Here is a 25987-nt window from a genome sequence, read left to right as displayed (position 1 = left end):
TGTAAAAAAAAAAAAAAAAAAAAAAAAAAAAAAAAAAAAATGGCAGAGGTGACCAGAAGTGTCAATGATGCTGGTAAGGCCCCTTTCAGGAGTAGGCCACTGGTGACTTCTGTACCTTATACTATAGAGGAGATAGGAGTGGAGGGACATGAGAGGGAAGGTAGAGAAAGGCTGAGAATAAGTGGCTAAAAATGGCAGGCAGGTCCCCTCAAGCTTTTCCAGGAATAAGCCCTGTATACACACACACACACACACACACACACACACACACACACACACACACACACACACATTCTATTTATGCACACACTGTTACACATTTGAGCAGAAGAGGAATTACATAACATGTCAGCTGCTCATTTCCGTAGGCCTGACCGAGATGGAGTATGCCCCATCTTGTGAGTACAGAAACCCATGGCTAGAGTCCAGGGCCTTCAACCAGCACTGAGAGAAAAGGCCCCTCCCTGGAGCTCAGAAAGCCCTGAGAGGCCCAGAGCCTCCAGCTTGGAGACCTCCCTGAGGTATTGGTACTATGGCTTCCTCGTATGCTCCAAACCTGATCTACAGTGAAGTGCGTATTTAATGTAAAGCCAAATTGAGCTCTGAAACCTGCTTCCTCCCCTCCTACCCTGTCCACAAGAAGACATAGGTCTTGAGGTTTGTTCACAAACAAGTAAATGGCTACCCTGGATATAAAATTTCTTCCTCAGGCAAGCTCACTGACCTCTCAAGGCCGCTGTGAAGTCCTTAGGCTGTGCATGTAGACAGTGCCAGTGGCACAGGAGCCAGCAGACAGCATCTGCTTTGGGAACTTTGTTTTCCATCTCCTCTCTCCCCTTCCTCAGCCTCGAGTGATTAAAACTAGCAACTGCCTCTACGGTGGAACTGGCCTCAGTTGTGGGTTTACCTGGTGGCACAGTTAGTCATCATGCCGGTGACTGAAGTCTGCATCCACAGCTCGTCAGGGGTGCTTAACCATCCCCAAACAGGGCTCAGCGACAAAGCTAGAAAAGCCAGGCAGAGTACATACTTTCAGTAAGAAAGTGGTCCACAGTTTGTGTTCCCATATACTTGTACAGAGTCTTGATGCATGAGTCCTTCTGCCTGTTCTATCTACCTCACATTACAAGAACTGGAAGGTGGTAAATGTTACTACAAGATGGCAGTGGCACCAGCAAATGAGAGGAAGAAAATGAAAACCAAGTCGGCCAACATGAGCCTGGACGTCAAGGTTTCCCTTGACAGTGAATACCCAGGGGCAGTGGAGACCCCCTTTGAGAGTGGGGACGCCATCTGCAGCTGTAATCGCCAGCCTTGCATGCTGATAGTGTTTACCCCATATCTTCCATGGAGCTTCAGTAGCTGTTCTTCTTGGGCAGAGTGCCTCAAAGCCTTGCTGTCTTATGGAATTCAGGCCACAGTAGGGCTCCTAGAAAGCTCTCATTCTGAACTCCTCTCCTGACACCAAGAGAAGGCCTTCCACCCTACATACAGTGAAGCCTGAAGTTCAACCAATGAAATGCCCAAGATGGAGAGACCAGAGCCAATGGTTCAACTGGGGCAGCTGTCATGGCCCAGAGCCTTGGGGCTGGGCCTCTCCAACCTAGCTTGGACTAGAGAACCTCAAGCACTCTACTTGGGAGCCACAGAAAGTTTAGCAGGACCCTCCATCTTTGTAAAAACTTGCCCCACTCTCTATTTGCTCCCCAAGTGCATCCCCTAAGATGTGCACCCTCACACTTTCCCTGGCAATTCTGCTAGGGTTTTACAGTCCGCTTGCTTATAGGAGGAAGAATCGTGACACCTCCCCCCAAAGATGTCCATGTCCTAATCTTCACAGGCTGTATGTCCCTAGTGTGGCAAAGGGGATTTGGAAGGCAACAAGGTAAGGACCTTGAGGTGGACAGACTCCCCTAAATGACAGGCACACTTAGATAACACCAGGACTTAAAAACAAAGAGTTTTCCTGGCTGTAGTCTCTGGAAGGGAAGACAATGGAAGAAGTGGATGAGACAATACTGCTGGCTTTAGCAACGGAGCAAGAAAGCTCCAGCCAAGGAATGTGAAAGCCTCTAAGAGCTGGTACAGGCCAGGAAACAGTTTGTCCTCAAGCACCTCTGGCTAGAAATGAAGCCATGTTGCACCTTGGTTTTAGACCAATGACACCTGTGTGGCATTCTGACCTCTAAGCAGTAAGATGGCAGCAGTTGCTTTAACTCAGCAAGCAAGCACCTGGAATGCATTAACAGCAGCTGTAAAGTAGGACACTGCTGGCTCATGGTGAGATGGATCCCAACCTCCCCTTGTCTTTGGACTCTTCTGAAAGTGATACTCACTGAGTTTTCCCAGCAGGAAAGCTCTTCTGACTCTTCTGGGACTCCTAGGGATGACATAGGAGTCAGCTCTCCCTCATCCCCTTCCAGGGAGGAGAGTTCTGTCTCCCCTGTAGTTCTTGAGGCTCTGGTTTGTTAAAGGACACACCAGCTCTTGTGACCAACTCCTGGGATCCTTTGAAATCTAAATTATTTGTCAAAATGGTAGTCCACAAGTGTTGGCTTGAGGGGGAGGGGTAAGGAGGAGAAGCAGAGCTCTCATCCTCTGGTCCCAACCTCACCCACCTCACCACCTTTCCTGTATTAGGCACCAAATGGCTACATGCAGACAACAGAGTAGGAAGTGTGCACACGGGCACTCCATGGCCAGCACTCTCTATACCTTGTTGTTTGCTTGCTTGTTTATGTTTTGGATTCTTAAATAGTCTGCGCCATCTTAGGCCACCAAGCAGGACATCCCTGCAGCATTTCAAACACTGTCTGGTTAAACTAGCACCAGAGTCACTCCTGTGGGCTTGACACCTCAGCACCTGCACTCAGTAGAAAATCTCAAGGTTAGCTTTAGCCCACCGTTGTCTCCCAGATGCCAACCTGGCGTTTTTTCTCCCATCACATTCCCTTCCCTTCCCTCATGCATGCTTTTTAACACTTTTTTCCATATTTTCATTTCTTTTTCTTAGAATACAGAAAGGTCTTTGTAAGTGCAGATCCAGATCTTGCCTTGCTCAGAAATATTTTCCTCACTGACTCTTTGCTTGTTTGTTTTGATATTTATCCTGGTCAGTCATTCCAAACATAAGTTACCCATCTCTAATGGGTCCTTCACACCTGCCCTTCCTTCCTATATCATGGTTGCTTTTGGGCTTTTTGAGGGGAGGGGAGGGGGTTTTTTGTTTTGTTTTGTTTTTGTTTTTCAATTTCTTCTGTATCTTTTTGCCTGACCCTTTAAGCGACCAAGATCTGCTGTGCACATAAAAGCAAATGTTTAATACAGAGACCCCTTGGGAATAAGAGGAGAGGGGAGAATTGTCTAAGAAAGAAAGAAGTCTCCTCTCACCAGACAAGAGTGATCACAGCAAAAGCTGGGCCAGATCATTCCCCAGATTTGCCCATGCCCTTCCCCCCAGCTGACTACCTCCCAAGCCAACCAGGGGCCCTGGAACCCAGTTCCGGCTGTCAGCAGGGATAAATTTAGTACCAATGATCTCATCTTGCAGAACAGCCTCAGGGCCTCAGAGTGCTCAGGGAAACATCACTTGAACGAGCTGAGAAGTGACAGACATTGCTGGCCCTTACAACATAGATGGCAGGCAAAAGGTTCCCTGCAGAGGAGCCCTAAGCCCACGAGAGGTACTGGCCAGAGTGTGGCCAGCAGGTGGCAGGGTGAGGGACCTGAGACATGGATACCCTGCTCATCCCAAGGTCTCTGAGTCCTGGGCACATGCAGCTGAAGGCTCACAGCAAGTCCGCAGCTATCCGCACTAAGATCTAAATGAACAACAAGCAATGCCAAGTGTTCCCACTGCAGAGTTGTGGCCGATGTCCCAACACATCTCTCCTGCCCCATGAAGACATTATGTGATGATGTATTTATGGATACAACAGTGGGCAGAAGGCAGAAGTAGCCTGAGCCCACTGCCTCTGTCTCCTGCCAGCAATACCAAAGCCCAACAAAGGGGGCAATCGCCTTTGTCCTTTGCAGAAAAGAATGGAAATTTGTCACAAGTGCAAACTCCGGTTCTTCCACTGACACAGGACTCCCTGTGAGTGACTCTGCCCTGGGGTTTCTGACTTGCCCTGCTGGAGGCTTGCTGATCAGCTGCCCCCTTGGTCTCTTAGTATGTTTCATGGGTATACTTTTGCACTGATGATCCTGGAGTAAACCATTCAGGGCATGCCGGGAGGGTCCTTCAGCTGGGGAGGGGTTTCTTGGCTCCTTCTTCTTCTGTAACCAAGGGACAGTACCCTACAAATCTTTCTGGTAGAGGATGGCAAGAACGTAACTCAGGAGAATGTACTTGACTCTTGGAAGAAGAAGAAGAAGAAGAAGAAGAAGAAGAAGAAGAAGAAGAAGAAGAAGAAGAAGAAGAAGAAGAAGAAAACAGACTTCTAATTGTGAAAATAAAGTTACTTGCAAAAGGTAGGTCCCACCGAAAAGTGCAATCCATATTATGCTATTAAAGGTGATGGGCAGTGATGGGAAATAAATGTTGTCACATAAGAAAGGCTGGGCTTACATCTAAGCACACCAGGGCCACCCCCATGTCAGTTTCAGTCACATTAGAGGAAATCAATTCCCAAGAACAAAGGCCTTTGGTCTGATCAATTCCATCCTGGGAAACACCCAGGACATGTAATTGAGGAGCTGTCAGAGAAATCAAAACACACTGAGAGTTTGGGGTGACCACCACACTATAATCCATTCTGCCAGAGGAGGGCGTGGTATAAGCAGCGTTGTCACAAAACAGAGGGAAGTGCCACCGGCATGAGAACAGGGTGGAAGACACCTTTCCCGCGGAAGAGTTCAAAGCTGCAAAGAAAAGTGGCAAGACACAGAGCCAGGATGAACACCAGAGCAGCCATTCTAGTCAGTGGAAGGGCCCATAGCATCAGGCATCGGAGTAAAGAACAGGGGGTCAGAACCACAGTACTGTGCCAAGGTCACACCACCTGGGATCTTGGGGCTTTGGGGGCAGAAATAAAATTAGTTTGAATTGTGCTACATTTATCCTTGAAAGTCAAAATGAGATAATTTTTCTGTTCTCTTAATTAAACATTAGCTCATAAATCTAAGGCCTTGTTTCTGGGCTGGAGAAAGTGGAGGAGAGAGCCTAGTGTTTCAGCTGCAGGAGCTCTGCCTGTCACCTTCTCCCAGGTCACTGGCTCCCCGCGTGCAATGCCTCCCTGCCATGGAGACCCAGGGCTGCTCAGCTGAGTCACATTGCCTTTTCTTCCCAGGATACACACACACATACACACTCACACACAAACACACACACACACACACACACACACACACACACACACACACGTGACTACTGCCCATGCCCCACCCCCCGCCCCATAAGGGCTGCTTAAGGCATCTATTTAGAGCATCTGGCTGTCCTCTGGAGGCGATGACCTCTGGGGATTTCCAACACTCTGCTGTCCTATCTCCCCTAAGTTCACATGGCTGTTTATGAAGTTGCTACCTAGAACTATACCAAACAATGAAAGTCATTGATATCGTCACTGTCTTCTTTATGACTTTTTTCCTCCTACCTACAGGGTCTGGGGAGTAGGTAAGAGTGCATGCTGTACAAGCAGGAGGGCCTGCGTTCAGATTCCCAGCACCCATGTATATGCCGGGCATTGTGGCTATGAGCATCTATAGTGCCAAAAATGATCTTTGGGCTCACATGCCAGTTAGCCTAGCCCAAAACCAGTGAGCACCAGGCTCAGTACAAGACCCTGGGTCAGGGTAATAAAGGAGAGTGCAAGACACCTGACATCATACACACACACACACACACACACACACACACACACACACACACACACACACATTCTACAGTTTTATCACACAAGAGGAAAAGGTTGGAACATGTGCCTGACCAATTTATCTCAAACCAGAGTGCAGCCACAAAGCTGAGATTTTGCAGCTGTCAAACAATTTCCACGACACCCAAGTCTGACCAGAAACAGTTCAGAGGCATGGCCAGCTGCAATGACAGTCCCAAGCAGATGCTTAGGTATGAAGGGAGCTAAGTGCTTGAGAATAGGGAGGCGGTGGGAAGATGGTGTCCAAGGACACCCCTGGATCTTCTCTACCTTCTGTGGGCTGAAGAGAACCATGACCACCTAATGCATTGCTTTTCTATGTTGAGCATATATATATACATATACACACATATATATTATTCATATTACATGTCAATTGTTATCCCATCCCTTGCATCCTCCCATTCCTCCCTTCCTCCTGCTTTCCCCCTATTCCCCTCCCCTATGACTGTGACTGAGGGGGACCTCCTCCCCCTGCATATGCTCATAGAGTATCAAGTCTCTTCTTGGTAGCCTGCCATCCTTCCTCTGAGTGGCACCAGGCCTCCCCATACAGGGGACATGTGAAAGTCAGTCCCTACTCTCCACTCAACTGTGGAGAATGCCCTGTCCATTGGCTAGATCTGAGTAGGGGTTCCAAGTTTACTGCACGTATTGTCCTTGGCTGGTGCCATAGTTTGAGCAGGACCCCTGGGCCCAGATCTGCTCATCATAATGTTCTTCTTGTAGGTTTCTAGGACCCTCTGGATCCTTCTATTTTCCTATTCTCCCTTGCTTCTCTCACCAAACCAAATAACCCAATTGAGAAATGAGGCTCAGAACTAAACGGAATTCTCAACAGAGGAATATTGAATGGCTGAGAAAACACTTAAAGAAATGCTCAACGTCCTTAGTCATTAAGGAAATGCAAATCAAAACAACGCTGAGATTCCATCTTACCCCCATAAGAATGGCTAAGATCAAAAATTCAAGCAACACCACATGCTGGCAAGAATGTGGAGAAAGAGGAACACTCCTTCATTGATGGTGGGAATGCAAACTAGTACAACCACTTTAGAAATCTATCTGGCGCTATCTCAGAAAACTGGGAATAAGGCTTTCTCAAGACGCAGCTATTCCACTCCTTGGAATATACCCAGAAGATGCTCCACCACACAACAAGGACATATGCTAAACCATGTTCATAGTGGCCTTATTCATAATAGCCAGAACATGGGAAACAGCCTAAGTGTCCCTCAGTAGAAGAATGGATGAAAAAAAAAAAAAAAACCTGTGGTACATTTACATTATGGAATACTACTCAACTATTAAAAACAAGGAATTCCCAAAATTTGTGGATAAATGGATTAAACTGGAAATGATCATAATGAGTGAGTTAACCTAGAAGCAGAAAGAGTCAAATGGTATATACTCACTTAATCTGGACACTAGCCTGAGGAGCATGTCCCATGAAAGTCTTCACTTGCCAGGAAAGTGGGACAGAGGGGTGGACATCCTATTGGGACTCTAGGTGAGAGAAGCATGGGAGAATGGGGAAAAAGAAGGATCCAGAGGGTCCTAGAAACCTACAAGAAGAACATTTTCTAAGAGGGCTTCATATAGTCCAGACAGGACTAGAGGCCAGCTCCTCCTGCCTCCGTCTCCCAAGAGCTGGGACAGCAGGTATGTGCCCCACACCAAGTTCATGTTGTCCCAGGCGCTCACGCCCATGGCTCGCTCACACTTCAGCCCCAGCCTTTGTTTTCCTATTTTTAAACTGTTCTTTGGAGCAGCTATAGCTCTTGTGTGGTTGCCGAGCGTGCCCACGTGCCCTTGAACTTTTAGGGGGGAAATGAGAGCAAAGAAATGGAAACTCCTAAAGAGAGTGAGCAACAGAGAAAGAAAAATGGGCTCCATTCTGGCTTCCTGTCCAGAATCTGCCCATGAGCCACAAGCGTCTGTCACTGTGTCCCCATCCCACCCCCACCTACCCAACTACTTCCGTCCACCTCTGACTCTAGACAGAGAAAGAGTTCATTCAAAAGCAAAGGTCTCCTGCCCCCACCCCCAGACCCAGGTCCCTCAAAAACAATCAAATTTAAAGCAGAGAGATTAAATTATCACTAAGCTAATTATGGGAATCACACTTAGACTGGCTGCCGGGAAGCGAGGTCAGCAAGCAAAAGGCATGAAAATGAAAGGCAGACACAGGAAGCACTTGAAAAAAAAAAAAAAAAAAAAACCGAGTGGGAGAGCCATTACCCCCTCCCCCAACCCCGAGGATAAAGAAACTGCTCTGATGTCAGAGACGCTGTCCATCTGGGCTATTGTCAGAGCATTTGGCAGCTAAATGGCTGTACTATGTCATCATCTCTAGGCCAAAGTGGGCTCGAGTCAGAGGTAAGCTGATTAGATGGTGGGCTGCTAATTTCTCGGTGACTGTAGAAGGGAATCATGCAAGAAGCGTAGAGGCCAGGGCCCTTAAGTTGCAGAGAGAGGTTAATGCATGGTCCTGAATATGTGCGGGTCACTCAGCTATGCTGGGTGACTGTAGGTCTATATGCGTCTAGTCTGTGTGCAGGTTTATGAGGATAGCTTTTCAAGCAGGGGCAAGAATGCGCCATGATGCATAAGTGAGCATGTACAAGCATGTGCATATTGACATGTGAAAACAGGAAGAGCCTAGAAAGAAGGAGCTAGAGGGAGCCTCCTAGCAAAACTGTAGGTGAGCCGCTCCCTAACTTGTCATCATCGCAGAGGCCCTTGCGGTGATGCTATTGGCTCAGCGGTGAGCAAGTGTATCTTGTGTCCCAAAGGATGCTGGTCCGGTGTTTCCTGGGCCATCACCGATGCCCGGTGCAAATTAAATACACTTTGGCCAAAAAGTTGGCAGTACAAGAAATGAACTTTTTTGAATGCACAGGCTGGCTAGCTCCACGCAGGTTTCCAGTTCTGTTAAATCTATGGTCTAGGTCCCGACTGACAGCTGGCATGGGCTCCTGTCCCGAGGAAGGCTGCGGCATGGAGGGCAGTGTCCTCCTGGGGTCCCGAGTGGACTTCTAGAAATCACGGTCAGTAGAGGCAGGTCAGAGGGACCGTGAAAGAATCCTTCCAAGTTACATTACTTAGGAAAAATTAATTTGGGAGGTTCTATTTAATTGTAGGTAAAAGAAATGATTCAATAAATTTGGATAATTTTGTTTTCAAAAGACATCTGCTGGGCACAATCTAATCATTGCATTTTAGTTGGAACATGGCCTCGATCTCAAGAAAAACTAAATTTGGGGAGTTGCAAACATCCAGAGCCTGACTAATGGAAGAAGATGAACAATTTTGGTACAGTTTCAGGAGGCAGAGAAGTAAATTACAAACACGCTGTGAGAAATCAGTTTAATAAAAATATCTGCAACACGGTGTCTGGAGTTGATGACACACAATGGCCATATCCTCCTCTCTGGAAAACTTTTCTCTGGCTTTAACCATGAGTTCTTTAACTCCAGAAACACCTGGCCTATTGTGGACCAACGAGATGTCCCCAGCCTGAAGTACATGATAACAAGCCTTATAGCAAACTATACTGACAAGGTATTCTGTGTCCTCATGGAACCTTACCCCACATACCCTGTGGTGGGGGCAGCTTCCTCCGCTCATTCTGGCTTGGTCAGTGCAACCCCCCAAGCAGATGCAGCCACATGAAGTGCTATGTCTCATTTCTCTTTTAGCCATGTGATTGGCATACCCCACACAGGGCCTTTATTTCTGTCCCCAACAACATGGAACAAAACTGTCAAGCCCATGTGTGTATGAAGATGAGTTGGGACTAACCTTTGCCATTGCAAGTCACCGATATTTGGGAGTCATTTGTCACCTCAGCTTAACTTTGCCTAAGCTAGCTGATAATGGCTTTACAAACCTGTATAAGCAGGCACTGGAAAACAGTAACCGCTTCTAGTCAATCTCCAAACATATTTTTCCAATCTGCATGGATTCATATTCCTCAGGCAATCTGGTGGCCCTGTGTTCTTATGTAAGAGAGGGCTGATATGATATCAGCTATCTCAATGAGCTGTTTTCTGCATTTGAAAAAAGTAAGCACACCCTTTTTAATTTATTTTATTTTGCTGGATAACACATTTCTTTTAGAAAAGAAATCTCAGCTACAAATGTTGAAGCTTATTTGCTGTAATTTCTGAGTAATCAAGATGGGACTAAATAAAAATTCAGATTGATAACATGGATTCATCACAAGGCTATTAATTCCAGAAATGGATTATTCATTTTTTAAAAAGTCTTTGCTCGCTTCCTTCAGTGAATCTAAAATTTCCCACCCCAAAGCCCCATACAGCACAGTAGAGAAGAAGCCAGAACACAGCTGAAGTGGGTAAGCATTGTTATTACAGCCTGCATCCTTTCTACTGTAGCCTTGTCCGGTGTCCTGGAAGTCACCTGGCTGCACTCGGCAGAGCACCGACAGCCATCGCTGGGCAAGGTCAGGTCCACACAGGGGTTTTCCCATCTTGCTCAATTAAGCCCCACTGGATCTAAGAAAAGCTCGTCTTCTAAGTGAGGCTTATAAACAACTTTTCCTCTCCCAAATCAGGCATGACCAAGAAAAGGCCCAGAACAAATTTGATCATAAACACTAAATAAGATATTCTGGGCTGGGGAGACAGCTCAGTGATAAAGAGCTTACCTAGCTATGTGCAAGACCCTAGGTTCAACATCCAGCATAAAAAATGACATGTGGGGCTGGAGAGATGGCTCAGTGGTTAAGAGCACTGTCTGCTCCTCCAGAGGTCCTGAGTTCAAGTCCCAACAACCACATGGTGACTCACAACCATCTATAATATAATCTGATGCCCTCTTCTGGCCTGGAAGTGTATATACAGGCAGAGCACTGTGTACATAATAATAAATAAATATTTTTAAAAAAATGACATGTGTGTAAATAGATGCTTCTCTATGATCGTGATCACATGCAACGTTTTTTAAAATTTTTGTTTTAATCTATTTCTTTTTTTATTTTTTATTTTATTTTTTATAAACTCTTTTTTTATTAATTTATTCTTGTTAATGGGAACATGCAATTTTTTAAAAGGCTATTTGCCCATTAAGAAAAGCACCTGTTGTAGGGGGATCTTTTTCTCATAAGAAACCATGGGTAAATTCCAAGCTATGAGGGAGATAAAATTGAATTATCATAGGAGAAAATTTTGATAACTTACTAGAAAGACCAAGTAAAGAAGAAATCTCAAAGTTGGGTGGGACCAGATGGGAGGGGAAATAATGGAGGAGTTACAGGAGGGGAGAATATGTTCAAAATACACAGAATAAAATTCTCAAAGAGTTAATAAAATGCTGCTCTAAAAAGACCAAGTTATTCTCTTACAGATCTTTAGAAATAGACCAAAGGCATCTAAGTACCATCACTTTTGACGAAACACACACAAAATACACACTCATACACAAAACCCTCACACATACACTGATGCACAACACACTCAAATACAACACATACACACAAAATATACCAAACACACACACACAAAACACACACTCATACACAAAACACAAGCACACTCACACAAAAGACACATACAACATATACAAAAACTACATACACATACACACACAATAGATACAAACACACACACACACACACACAAAAACCACATACACACACACACACATACACAGCCACAATATAGATAAGACTCCCACAGCATTCTGGGTGTCATACTGCCAAGAGTTGAAAAACTTAAAGCTGAGTGTCCCGTGAGGAAAACCTAGAAGCATAAAGCATCAGGATAGCGCTTCAGTTTTACACATTTACTGAGAGCAGGAGGCAAGGTGACCTCATCACTATCCTGTCTGCTTGTGCCCAGCTATTCTGAGACACAGTCAAATGTGAGCAGTCCCTTTGCCCTAGCCACACCCATCAAACTTGGTGAGGAGGGAAGCTGTGGGGAGATAAGCAGAAATCTATTACTTTCCTTTGTAAACTTTTTGCCTACAAAGCCTCGGGAGCCTTCTCTGGAAGGGTGGGATTCTTCTGAAAGGACGCTCAAGAGAAACCCCAGAAGGAAAACCCATATATGGAAAGGCACTAGGGCTGCCATGTTTTGGTAGCCAGAGGGTAGTGCCAAGGAAGTGACTATACCTACCCCCTCTAATAAGCCTGATCTTTGGCTGGCTTGTCCTAAGGGCATCAGATGTACTCAGCAGCTCAACCACACAGACCTGGGCCTCCACCCAGGAAGAGAGGCTATGAGATGCACCTGACCCACTTTACTTAACAAGACTCGAACTCCACCCTGAACAGTGGAGGTCACGCCTCCTAGAAAGGACAGCAAGAGTGGGTTGTGGGAAATTGTGTTGCTCTTTCAGATCCTCTGAAGTCTTAAAAGATGTACAGTTGGCTTTAAAAGAATTTATGTAAATAACTATGTAGGTCTGTGTATGTAATTCAGTTGATAGGATACTTGCCTAACAGCCACAAAGCCCTGGGATTGATCCCCAATACTGCATAAATCAGCTATGATAGTGCATGCCTATAGTCTCAGCACTTTGGGAACAGAAGCAGGAGGATCAGAAGTTCAAGACCATCCTCAGTTACATAGTATGTTTGAGCCAGACTGGGCTACACGAAACCTTGCCTCAAACTAATAAATAAATAAATAAATAAATAGATGATGGAGAGATAGATAGATAGACAGACAGACAGATAATTTCAAAGGGATTATGCAAACTATTTCGTAAATGCCGCCTCTTCTATTCCCATAGACTCACATTGTCCCCTCCAGGCACACAGTCTGTCTTAAATACCTACTGTTGCCTCAGCTCTTGCTAATCCACACCAGTCCCACCAGATGGGTGAAGTTAAGGCCTGTGACTGGATCTCCCATGCGTTAGAAGCTCAGTGCTACAGAACTACACGGCTAAGAGGATGAAAGGGAGGAAAGTCTGAAAGACATGGAGACAATAGTAAGAGGCTGGCAATCAGGTGAGGCCTTTAGAAAAAGCAAGAAGGCTGTTTGCCAAAACGTGAAGAGATGCTGACAATGACCAGCAGCCACACTGAACCAGGACCACACATCAGACCTCCGACCCTTGAGCAGCTGCCATGACTAAGTAAAACCATCCATCTTCTGAAGGAAGAGAGGCAGGGACTCTGGGTGACCTGGCATGGGCAAGAGAAGCAAAGCCACACATAGCACAGTGTTCCATGGAAGGCTGAGCAAAAGTTTTAATAAGAAAGCAAAGACCAAGTAAGGGTTAAATGCATCCCAGGCCACAGGTCAGTGGTAAGAGAAAAAGCAGAGCTTGCTGCTTCCTTAAAACTGTGCCTATCTCTGGTCCCAAGTTCAAGTCCCAGCAACCACATGGTGCCTCATAACCACCTATAATGTGATTGATGCCCTCTTCTGGCCTGCCAGTATATATGTAGGCAGAGCACTATATACATAATAAATTAATTAATTAATTAAAAAAAAACCTGTGCCTATGTCCTAACCTCCCCCCCCCCCCCCAGCCTCCTGCAACCTCCCTCAGCCTGCTGAGGGTTGGAGCTGGGATACAGTAGCTCCTGAATAGGAATTCATCCTGCAGGGAGAGGGTCGATAGCACGTGAGTGCCCTGCATATATAGGAAGCTGTTGTTTCTCAGGGCAGCACCTCCTCCTTTAGCTAAGGCCCTGGCAAACTCAAAGCATGCAGTTCCAACTAAGACACCCTAAAGCTCCAAACAGGACATTTTTCTTCATTGGGTCTGGTTGCTTTTACAGGGCTTCAGGCCAGGCACAGTGGATGGGCTGATGTTTGCTGTGTTTTAATCTTGGGAATGATAAGGAATGGGCTGCTTCAGGAAGATGTGTCTGTCATGCTTTATTGGATTAAAGGAGTAAGCATTTAGAAACAGGAAAATCAGTTACCACCGCCCGAGTCAGAGCTGGGCAGAGAGAAGGTGCAAGGCTCTGGTAAACACACACACACACACACACACACACACACACACACACACACACACACCATACAGACATATATGGACCAGGTACACAAGCCAGGAGGACTACCTCCCTCTGGGTCCTGGAGTGAGACTCATTCCACAGGCAGGAACTCAGGCAAAGTCCAGGGTCTTTCCAAATAAATGAGACTAGGGGCAAACTTTCTGTTAAGCCATATGACCATAGGAGGGTCAGTTAGTCCCTTCCACATGAGCAAGAGGGAGGCTATACTCTGTACCTAAAGGAAATGCTGAGGAGCACATAATAAACACACAAGACACAGGTAAACGGATGGCTCTTGTCCCTAGGAGGTGCCCACCGTATCCTCTTTCCTGTCATCCAGTCACTTGCCTTACTAGAAGCCGGAAACCCTGGTCAGGAGGCTGGAATGTTCATGACCCACAGAGCTGTTGATTCGAAGATTGCCTCTGGGTCTTATCCCTCACAGAGTGCCACCCTCTCCCTAGGTGAGCTTCCCCTGAGCTTGCCCCGCCCCCTGGAGGAAAGTGTGGCTTACCTGCTCTGGCCTCTGTCATTCACTCTCTGTATGCATATGATCAAAATTTCAGGACGCAGAAGACGGGCCGAGCCTGTGCCACCACTGTTCACTAACAATTAACCCGAAGACTGAAAGTATTGGTTTTAGTCCCCTTGGTGGCTGCTCTGTGTGGCCAGTGGCCTCCACAGTGACCCTTGGGGATCTCCATCATCTCATGCTCTAATGGAACCCCTCTCCCTGATTGTGAACCCAAGTGCTGGGCTTCCAACAACCAAAGTGGTAAGCTGTCATCTCTGAATCAGATTCCAAAGAAATAATGATGCCTTCTCTCTCTCTCCTTCTCCCTCTCCTTTTTCTTCTCCTCTCCTCCCTCCCTCCCTCTCCTTCCCTCCCCCACCCCTCCACCCCTGTCTATCCTCCCTCCCTCTCTCTCCTCTTGATCTGGAGAACTAAGGGCTCTGCTTCCCTAGTGTGTAAACAATCTTCATGAATGGGTCCACACAGTAGGGCCAACATCCAGTGAGGACCTGAGTGGCCCTGGAAGGAGATGCTCTGCCATTCAGGCCCTGAGTCATGAGATGACTGCAAGCCTGCCCAGGACCTGGACCTTAGCCTGAGAGTGGTCATGAGGCAGAGGACTCAGCCAAGCTGAACCTGAACCTGGGTCCCTGATCCCTGAGAACTGGGTGGACACACATATTGTTCTAAGATGCTGGGTTTAGAAACAGCTTGTGTTATACAGGTAGTGGTGAGCAGTAGGTTGCGTTGCTTGGGCTGGGGTAGCAAGTGAAATTAATGTGGGAGAAAGTGCTTAAAAAGTCACTGTGGGTGACCTTTTGTTTTGTTTTGTTTTGTTTTGTTTTGTTTTGTTTTGGGATTGTTGTTGTTGTTTAGCAATAAACCCAAGCTCCCAGCAAAAGCCCATGACACCACCACAAAGCAAACCAATGGCGGTCACATTCAAAGACATATCCTAAGGAGAAAATAATTCTAAGCAGAGCATCAACGGAAGCACCAGCAGGTGGGCTGTGACTCAGTCAACCTGATGTGGCCTTCTCATCAAAGCAGTCCAGGAAATCACAGCACTTTCTGGGGATGGAGCCCTTCCCTGGTTCCATCCTTGCTCTGACCCGTCTCACTATTGAGCCCAGCAGGTAAGGGGAGCAACTGCAGCTGGGGCCCTGCTTCTTCTGCCTCCGGCCTCTCCCTTCTTCCTCCATACATCGCATCTCTCATCTTCTCCCATCTTTGTTGTCTTGGTTACATGGCCAGACTCCTGATACGATGCTAGTTCCCTCTCCTAATGATATGTTCTTGCAAAGCATAATGTTTTACTTCAATTGCATGTGTCACTGGATAAATTCCTCCAGTGTGCCTGACATTTGTGTATCAGTTGTCTGAATGTGTGCTGTGATTTGGAGTGGTTTGGTGGCACTTTCTTCAATCTCAATGCCTTCTCATTTTAATGTATAGTCAGGACCTTTCCACACAAATGTATATACACACATACAATTCAAAGACGTAGCATGTGTATCGATAAATCCTGACTTGGCAAAACTCCTTTCTAACACTGTCCTTTAATCATGACCTCTAACACCGATTCCCTGGGGGAGAAGATGGCAGGTGCCCCCAGGCACTGTTTTCTGGGGATTCCAATGTGTGTTTCTGCTGGAAGCCAGAAGAGAAGGCATCAAAGTCCAGCCATAGCCATCAAGGTGCCTTGAAGGGGGCCACAGCAGAGACTAAAGTAAAGACATGGCCTATGCCTGCTCCAGTCACTTCCAAATGGCCACCTGAGAGCCCCTCAGAGGCAGCAGGTGGGCCCATGGGCAGCTGTGAGAATAAAAGACAGTGAGAAAATGATGGAAAAGGATGGTTGGGGGTTTCCTGGTATCAAGCACATAAAATGTGCTGGAGAGGGCATTTCGCTTGGTCATTCCCCTTTCTTACTGGGGACAACGTGAAGATGAAGATTAAAACACAACAGAAGAGACTGAGATGAGGTGAGTGGAAAGGCCAGAAGCAGATGTATCAACATGAGACAAACATATTCTGATGATCCACGCTTGGGATGCTAAAGGCTCAAAGGCCAGCGACAGAATAGCCTGTGTCCCTGGTTAGAGTGCACCCAGAGGACAAGCCTTGATGGCAGTGCCTTCAACCTCAGCTCTTGTATAAAAAGCATAGGTTAAAATTCATGAGAGAACACTAGCAGAGACTAGGATAAGACACACAAAACAGAGCTGTGGAAACAATCGCCAGGTTTCCAGGAGGGTCCCCGCCCTCACCGAGGAAGTGGCCCAGCACCAGTCTTTTCATGCTCTTTTTCTTTCTGTTTGTTCCTTACTCATACAAACTCCCAATAGCAGCTCAAGTTGGGAAAGTACATAGCACAACCAAGCTGAATGGCCGGACTTGAATCAGCACAGTATGATTTCTGCTCTGCTCCTAGTCAGCACGCAGAGCCCCGGCGCTGGGCTGCCCTAGATTTCAGACACTCCCTCTCATCTGCCCAGCTCTACATGGCATGGGCTCAGTTTACAGTTTATTGATTATAATGACGTGTGTGTGTGTGTGTGTGTGTGTGTGTGTGTGTGTGTGTGTGTGTGTCCACATGCACAAGCCGTGGTACATGTGTAGAGGTCAAAGGACAATGTTGTAGCGTCAGTTCTTCCCTAATATGTGGGTTGCTGGGGATTGAACTCAGGTTGTCAAGCTTTTGTGGCAAGTCCAGTTACCCTCTGAGACATCTTGCCAAAACCTTGGATTTATTTTTAATTAAAGTAGACTCAAGTTTTCAGAGTCTAAAATTTGAAAAGAATTCCTAGATGAATTTAGGGAAGTCTGGAGCTTCAGATATGATACATCTGTGTGTGGTTCAAGTGCTCATTTTCTCTCTCTCTCTCTCTCTCTCTCTCTCTCTCTCTCTCTCTCTCTCTCTCTCTCTCTCTTTCTCTCTCTCTCTCTCTTCCCCCTCCTCCTCCTTCTTCTTCTCTCTCTCTGTCTCTGTTTGTCTCTGTCTCTCTCTGTGTCTGTCTGTTTCTCTCTCTCTCTCTCTCTCTCTCTCTCTCTCTCTCTCTCTCTCTCTCTTACACACACACACACACACACACACACACACACCACCTACTGTGAGTCCTCATGACCCACCTCAACTTGGGGCTGACTGACTCATCTTTGTAGACTCAGGGAACACAAGTGAATTGGATTAGCTGATCCAGGAAATAAAAGTAAGATGATGAAATCAATCTGTGGAACACTGCTAGGAAGGTTGGATTGCGTGTTTTTCAGTCATATTGTCTCCACATAGACACACACACACACACACACACATCTCCCATTCTGAGCAGCTGATCTGGTTGGAGCACGCACCAAACACACACCCTGCTGCAGGCTCTGATATTACTCAGTTCAACTGTCAACTTGACAGGCTTAAGAAATGCCTAGGATGCTAGTGTCACTATGTGCTTCCACAGAGGACTAACTGAGGAGGGCAATACTCATCCTGAGTGAGGACTGGGTCCTCATCTCTATATAAAAAGGAGAAAGAAAAAACCCCTTGGCCTCCAGCATTTCCCCTTTCTCTGTATCTTGACCCACAGAGATCTAAGAAAGCAGTCACCTGCCACCAGGCAGAGCGAGCCCCACCGCCACCCCCTTCCAATCCAGGAGGGTCTGTATCCCCTGCACCATGAGTCGAATGAAAGCGTTCCTCCCTCATGTTGCTTCTTGCAGGTATCTGATCACAGCCAGGAAAAGCAGGAATACAGACACATAACAGAAAGAGCCAGCCAGAGCTCTGCTTAACCAATACTGGAGAGTGCTCCGCCCCTTAGCTGCAAACAGTGCAGCACAGCAGAAAGCACTTGGGAAAGACACGATCACACCTCCAGAGCAAGTTTACGATGTTGTGGCTCACGATGAACATCATTCTCTCCCTCTGTTGTCAGGCAGTAATTCACTGCTGATCAGCAACTATAAAATATGATCGCTTGGTGCAAAGAGAGAAAGAGTCAGAAACGGTTGCAGCAGAGATGTTTAAGCAACAGATTTTTTTAATCTAGATACCCCAACATTCACATAGACACCCTAAAGCAAGTCAAGATGGTGTTTGCTTCGTGGATTTTGCCTGCAGATGAAATTTTAACAGGCTATGGGTTCCTCTGAGTTCCTGGGCACCTCCTGATGATTTCAGCATTTATATGCCAGATTTTTTAACAGAGCATGCCTTTCATGTTCACCACAGGAAAAGTCTGCCAAATACACACACATGCATACACACACACACACACACACACACACACACACACACACACACCAGAGAACACAAAAGACATCCAAATTGGCACTCTCCTCACCTCTTTTCCCCCTTGCCTCATGTGATGTGCACTCAAGGAGTTGAAATTATGGTCATCAAAGGCAAGGCTGCAAATAATTGGAACCCATACCTTTCAAACAAAATGAAAAGTCAGTAATCTGGAGGGCAGCCTACGGATAGCTGGAGTCTGGCTCCCGGGTCCCTAAAGCCCATAGCCAACTTCCCTTACTCGCAGCAACCACCCAAGCCCTTCCCGCCCACCTTGCCCATTCCGAGTGCCCTGTCATGCTGCAGAGAACTCTGAAAGGCCCTTGTATGCTCGGGAGATTATTACAGGGTGGAAAACGCCAACTCTGTAATTACGGCTGCTGTATGATTGTCATTATTCTTATACCCCAGGCTCGGTGGCTCACAAAACTTGCTGAAAGTTCAGCTGCAGCCTCCAGCAGACTATGGCTGGGCCTCTGCCCAGAAAGGTGGAGGTGGGTCTGATAACCTCTGGGAAAAGCAAATCAGAGTTATTGCAGGGAAAGGGGCGTGGTGCCCTTGAGCTACTGGCGGTGGGAAATTCTATTGTCTAGGAAAATAAACAAACAGGCCACTTTCACTTTTTATTATTTCAAACAACAGAGGACGTGGCTGCCCTGCCTTCCCTTTCCAACTCAGACTGTCCCCTGGGCTGGCTATGCTGAGTCTGCAGAAGCAAGCATCAGGGTCGTGCAAAGCTATTAAGCGGCTGCCACTCTGAACCTGTGGAGCAGAAAGTTTGGCTGCCTGGGTGGTGAGCCCCACCCCCACCCGCACCCCAGGAGAAGGGTCGGCTCATTCCCCCCCCAACCCCCACCCCATACGACACCTCTAATCCTAGCTTTCAGATATTTACGCCTCACCAGCCCTACCACTGCTGTGGAAATTAAATATAACATCCCAGGTGGTTGAAGCTGGACTGTTCTTACACAAACCCAGGCGAGGGAGAGATGGGGAAGGCAAGCCTGCCTGTGGCTGAGAATGCCCCAAGTTTCCCACCATGTGTTGCCTGTCATTCATGCATGGCTCTGCCCACCCCCCATGGCCCTCAGAAGGGTGGTTTCTGGGCATCTGTTCACCCACATCCTGGGCCATATACCCTTAGTCACGGAGCTGTGTGATATTGAGCTTCGGTGGCAGGGGAAAGGTTTCAGCACTGTTCTAGATCATTTCAGATTTACGGTGCAGTTGAGTCTGGGGGGGGAGGGGAACGTATTTTGTTTTCTCTTATGCAGAACTTTCCACATTCCTGTCACTAGCAACACAGTCTAAAAAGCCCCAGAAATGACATAAAATTATTCCTCATCCAGGGGCTATTCTGTCTGGAAAGCAAGTCTGAGATTCCATGGGTAGCAGTCTTTTAGGGTGATGAAGAAAGTGGCTTCTCTGTTGTACTAAGATGGGGCTCACCAGTGAAAAGCATTAAAGCAACCCAAAGTGCTTGTGTGCTTACTCTCAAAATGCTTAGTCTCCCTGTGGGAGCTGATGTAGCCAGTCAGTAGACACTTCATTGTATGAGCTATATAGGGTGATTGTTTCGGACCATGTATTATCACTATCCCAAAACACCCGAGACAATTAACTTATAAAGAGAGAACGGGTGATCTGGACCCACAGTTTAAAATACTCCAATCTAATTTCACTTGGCCTCATTGTTTTGGGCCATTGCAAGTTGATACAATATGACCACAATAGCATGTAATGTGGGAGGGGTGGGGGAGGCTACATCATTAGTCAAGGAACAAAGAGAAAAAAAGAAAAAAAAAAAAATGAAAGGGATGAGATTAGGTCATCCCATTCAAGGACAAGACCTGAGGTCATCAGGTCTTGTACCGGCCCCTATCCCGAAAGGTTTCACCATCTCCCAGTAGGGCCAAGCATTTTACAGATGATCTAAACTATAACAAGCCTCTGGGATTTAGAAATCACTTTTCCAGCAAAGTAAATAGCCAGTAGAGAACCCTCCTTAATAGCCAGTGGAGATATCCACAAGGTCTTTGACTACAAGAAAGCACACAAGGCTCTCTTCCTGGTTTTATCCAGGCCCACTGGACAGATGGTCAACAAATTTGGGGACCCGGTTTCCTAGCCCACTCAAAAACGTGAGGCCTCAGCCAGAAAGAAGGGAAAGCTGGCCACATCTCCCACAGCAATGAAGCGATGATTGACATGGCTTGTGAGGGAGCCTGAAAGGAAGAAGCAGGCAGGTGGCAGCAATTAGACACTGGGGCTATTTGAAGACCAACACCTTGCTGCGCGTTCTCTGGGCATCTACAGAACTCAGTTCAATGCACAGGCAGAAATCCCTGGGAGATACAGCAGTGAGAAGGAATTCAATTATGCTTGACACATAAAGGGCAGGGACCCAGGAAATACAATTTCTGACCATGTAGAGACAATGGGTAAATTATCTTTCAGCTGTGCCACTGGTGACAGAACATGGGTATGAGGTGTGAGACTAGGTACACAGTACCACGTGTGCTTTCTTCTGAGTACCTTGGCACTCTAATGGCAGACTCTGTTTTCTTTTCCATATATTCCATAAGTATTCTGTACACCTACCACTCACTCCCAATCCTGCGTCACATGTCCCACACACTGTTACATTCCAGACCTACAAGCTATGCTTGGATATCAAGTCCACAGGAAGGGAATGATTGCTGTGACCTTACATGGTAAGATGGTAGAGTAGACATAGCCTTCTAGACTTACATGGACTATGTTCTTACTCAGGGCCATTCGGAGTTAATGCCAAGACACAAATCAAAAGGAAAGAAGAGATCAAGGTTCAGTCTTCATCCTTTCACTTAGTCTGAATCACACGGTATTTGGAAAATGCCAAGGGATACCTAAGTAAGACAAGCTAAAGAGCACTTAATAATCAGCCGACTGAGAGCAGGACTTCCAGAGTTAGAAAGACACTTAACCCCATCAAAGATAGGTAATAATAGAGCCACTTCCAACCCCCTGAGGATCCATGGCTGAGAACATTTCTGAATGGGCAGGTACACTTGATGCTGCCAATGAGCCAAGGTTGTCCATTGTGCCAGGACAAGGGTCACAGGCCAAGTTCTCAGCCCATATGATGCCATCCATCCATAAGCCACTCCTTTGCTGCCACTGCAGCCATGGTGCCCTCCTCCCACACGCTGGCTCTTAGCCCCATTAGCAGCTCTCAAGCAGGTCTGCACATGGCTCCATCTGTTCCCTGAATGAATTCCAGATGGATGCACCAGCCCATAAGGGCTGGAACAAGAGGAACGGGCACAGCCCTCCCCCAGTCCACCTTCTCCAGCCACCTAGACTTAATAGAGCCCTTGCCTAAGGGCATGAGGCCAAGTGGAACAGAATACACCATTTGGAACCACCTAGCAAGGCTGGGCTAACAATTCTCATGTGCCTGCCAGCTCTGGGGAAGAGTGAATCCACCCACTCATGCAGCCTGGTTCCCATCACAGCCTACAAATGAAGGCAGAGAAAGGCCACACAACTGCCATCACCTCAACAGCAGCATATCTTCTCAGCACAAGTCTGTCTCCCCAGCCCACCAGGCCCATGACAGTGGGAACAGACTGTCTTCACAGTAATCAAAGCAATCGCATCTCATTCCTACCTTCTTTAGCTTGCCACTTTTGGTGCCCACGAAGGCCAGAGAGTGATTCTTGTAGACATAGGCGATGACAGAAGTCATGCGGTCCCTGTCTTCAGTGAAGACCGGAATGCCACGTACCATTTCAGACACTCCCAGAGGGGCATTCATATCCAGGCCACAGAAGTTGTCATCAATGGTTAGGAGCTGAAAATTAAATTAAATGGGAGAAATATTAGAAAAGAGCAAGGGTTGGGGGGATGGATAACAAAAGTGTGAAATCAGGAAACTCCAGAGCCAGCCGACTTCTTAGCAACAGACTACTTATTGCAAATCCTTCCTTTTTTGCATTAAAAGCTCAGCTGCAGAGAAGATAGATGGTTTGTCCAAATTCCCCAAGCAGACAGCTGCAAGCCCGCAGCAGCAACACGGATAGCTCCTTGGAGGCACTTTTCACTGTGTGCCACACCATCCAACCCTTCCAAACTCCATCCTGGCAGATCTGATGGGCCATCTTCACGGTCACATGGAAAAGTCTGGGGCTGGACCCCAGAGCTAGCCACAAACAACTGAGCTCTGGTGTAAGAGAGACGTGGTCTCCATTACTGTGTCTACACACTGACTTGGAAGCAGATGTGCTGGTGAAAGTTCACGAGGATAGAGTGACATCTGCACAGGTGACGTGTGTCCAATGGGATCACAGAGACCCGCCCAGATGATCAGCAAAGGAGCAGGTTTGTACCTGCTTATGCTGCTGTCCTCAGGCTCCCTGTCCCCTAGAACACAGTGAGCAGAGGCAGCAATAGCCATGTCAGGCCTATAGAAACCTTGCCAGAACATCATCTGTGGACCAAGTTCCCCAAGATGCTCCACATAATCTCCCAGGAAACAGCCTAAGGTCATAGAAAAGACCTTAAGAAGGAAAGCACCTGCTCTCAAGCTTTCCCAAACATCTCATTCTCAAACCAACGTACACTTCTGAGCACTGTCTAAACAGAAGGCTCTTCAACAGCCTATGACACAAATGACCCAACTCTTCTCCAGATTCCAAGAAATACAACCTCCAGGGGTCAAGGGTGAAGAGAGAGGACTCCAGGGCCAGTTTTTTAGTCTTTCCACTCAATCTTTACTCTTTTCATACCAGGCTTCCAGTTGCTTCCCAACATAGGGGACTCCATGCAACAGTGGGGTCTTTTCTGGGTTTTGTTGTGCCCTGGAGGGCACAATGGCTCTACAGTGGCTGATAAACACTCTCACACGCCTGTCAAACAATTCTGGGTTGGCGGTTGGTTCGTGCTTCTCTAGGGTGCTGGGGACGTACCGGATTTCTGTTCCTTTCTTGGAAGCACTGTGTGACCTCAGAAGACTTACTCTGTCTTCCTGTGGCCTTCACTCTGCAGACTATAAAGATGAAGGGCGCAGTCCCCGTCTTTTGATGGGCTATCGTAAAGCCTATCAAGCTCAGGCCTGTAAATGTCGTCTTTGCACCTTCCAGAGAAGGGAATGAAATAAAATACAAGGTGTCGCTCTTTTAAAGGCTTAAATCCAGTCAAAGCAAGAGGCATCTGGGGAGCAGCAGGTAGGCTCCTGCCAACACCGCCCTGTGAAAGTGGCTAGCTCAGCTCTTGAGGGCCTGAGGCTCTTGCATTCCTTTCCTGAAGAGGAGTAGGCATAAGCGCCATAGAGGGAGGTCAGCGTACTGAACAGTTCTCTAACCTCTCCCCTTTGTATACATGTGGAACAAATGTCTGCCCCATGTCTGTGGTTGGCTCCAGCCTCTGCTACATGCAGCTGGTCCAATAGATCGGATCCAACAAAACTCCCTCCCCGCTTCCCCTATTTAAAAAACAAAAAAACAAAAAACCACAGCAGTGACATTTATGATGAGGCTTCAAGATCTAGTCTCACCTGCAACTTTCTTCTAATCTTGAGAAAATGAGAAAGGAGACAGGTGCTAGGGGAAAGGTGGATAGGAATGATGGAGGTTAAGAGACTGTGATGTAGCTATGGCAACATGCCAGGTGTTCCCAGGGCAGCCTGGAGTGTCCAAAAATCTCATAGTCCTTGAATGTTGCTGATTCCAATTCACAAAGAATCGGAGTCCCTAATTTTCTCAGTGTATGTTGTGATACAAAGATCTCTGCTACCAGCAAAGTTTGTGTTCTGCCTATTTTTGACTCATCTTCCTGGTAGCTGAAGCTGAATGGTCATCTACTCTAAATAAGGGGAAACTGAGGCAGGAGGCAGAGGGAGCCCATGTTTCGTAGTTCCCTATCACCATCATCTATACACCTAATTAACCTGAGGCAAAGAGAAATCTAGGCTTCTCTACTTTTATCTAGAAGAGTGTCTGGGTGGCCAGGGTTACCAAACAGTGTTTCCCCTTAGCCGAGTGAAACACAAACAAATCAGCCACCTACAAAAACAGATGATGTGGCCGGCAACTGCATCCTGACATCACGCTGTCAGAGACAGAAACCTGCCTACTTTCGAGTCTCTTCCTCTGTGGTGATTCCCAGCAAGGGGCCCAGGTGAGGAATGTTTTTACTAGGAGGAAGCTAGGGGACCCTGGCCTGGCTGCCTGGGCCTGGGGTTCAGCTTATCTTGGACCACAGGGCTTCCTGGCAGGCCCCATCAGGAGGCAGGGGTTCTGTCTCCACACTTGTACCATTACACTCAACACCCATCCTGCCTGCCCTTGCTCAAAGGAGACTGAAGATGCAAATGGGGGCTCATGGGTGACATGATGGAAGGTGACACTCACTACCTCTGGCTTCCTTCGTCAGGGCTGGTTTTCCCTCTGAATGAGACTCCAGGTGATGAAGCTATAATCCAGGCTTTTAACCAAGCAGGCTGCTGAGGCTGTCCAGCCTCCCTGAGGAGTGCCCTTTCTTAGTTTCCTCAAAGCTAGAGCACTAGGGGAGGGATTTTTTTTTTTTTTCACAATGAATACTGAGAAAATACCAGCCACTGAGCCACTTCCCAGGTAAAACTTACTCCTACTGTCCTCTGCAGGTGACCTCCCTTGGCTGTCAAATAGCAAGGCAGGGCTATCATAAGGACTGGATGAGGCAATGAAAAAAAAGGCTACCCATAACAGTGAAGGAAGATATGTTAGGTGGATTTGTTAGTGAAAACCTAGCCCAGAACAGCGGTGATGATGGCTGTGGGGGACAGGTGCTCTTACAGGCTCCTCAGCAGCAGCCTAGGGATAATAACAGCATAGGGAAAGAATCTGACAGATTCTCCCTGCCCAAAGACCTGTGTATGCCCATACAGTGCAGGTGCCTGGGCTCCAGCCTTAGTTGATAAAGCTCTTGGGCTGGTGAGGATGGTATGCATTCCTGAGTACCTGGGTGAGAGAGGGCAGAGTATTTGCTGTGACCCTGGCGGGGTCTTCCCTAGGGCCCCATTAACATTATTATTAGAGCTGCAGTCACAGGAGCCAGGACAAGGCTGTAATCAGGAGTCTAGCTGTGTCTGCAGGCCCAGGCCTGGCCTCTCCCTCCAGGCATTCCACAATCACCCATGAACATGTTACAGCCAGCAGTGTGACATATCTTCCTCAGCATCACTATTGTGTTGCGCATGTTTCCATATGTGCACGCGTGCGCGTGCGCACACACACACGCACACGCACACGCACACCCACACACACATCTAAACGGCATGTAGAAGCCAGAGGTCAATATCAGGTATC

The 25987-nt window shown here is 47.2% G+C and overlaps 1 protein-coding gene across 1 annotated transcript in view; it reads right to left on the bottom strand.

Annotated features, from left to right (window-relative positions):
- Positions 1–25987, bottom strand: part of Plxna4 (plexin A4) — a 454818-nt gene that overhangs the window by 337608 nt on the left and 91223 nt on the right. The window contains exon 3 of the mRNA XM_051151763.1: positions 22312–22494. Coding sequence (XP_051007720.1) covers positions 22312–22494 — 183 coding nt within the window. The remainder of the gene's footprint in view (positions 1–22311; positions 22495–25987) is intronic.

The sequence above is a fragment of the Acomys russatus genome, chromosome 10 (assembly GCF_903995435.1).
Source record: "Acomys russatus chromosome 10, mAcoRus1.1, whole genome shotgun sequence".
NCBI classification, from domain to species: domain Eukaryota; kingdom Metazoa; phylum Chordata; class Mammalia; order Rodentia; family Muridae; genus Acomys; species Acomys russatus.
Note: the sequence above shows the minus strand (reverse complement) of the source record. Positions and strands in the feature narration are given on the sequence as shown.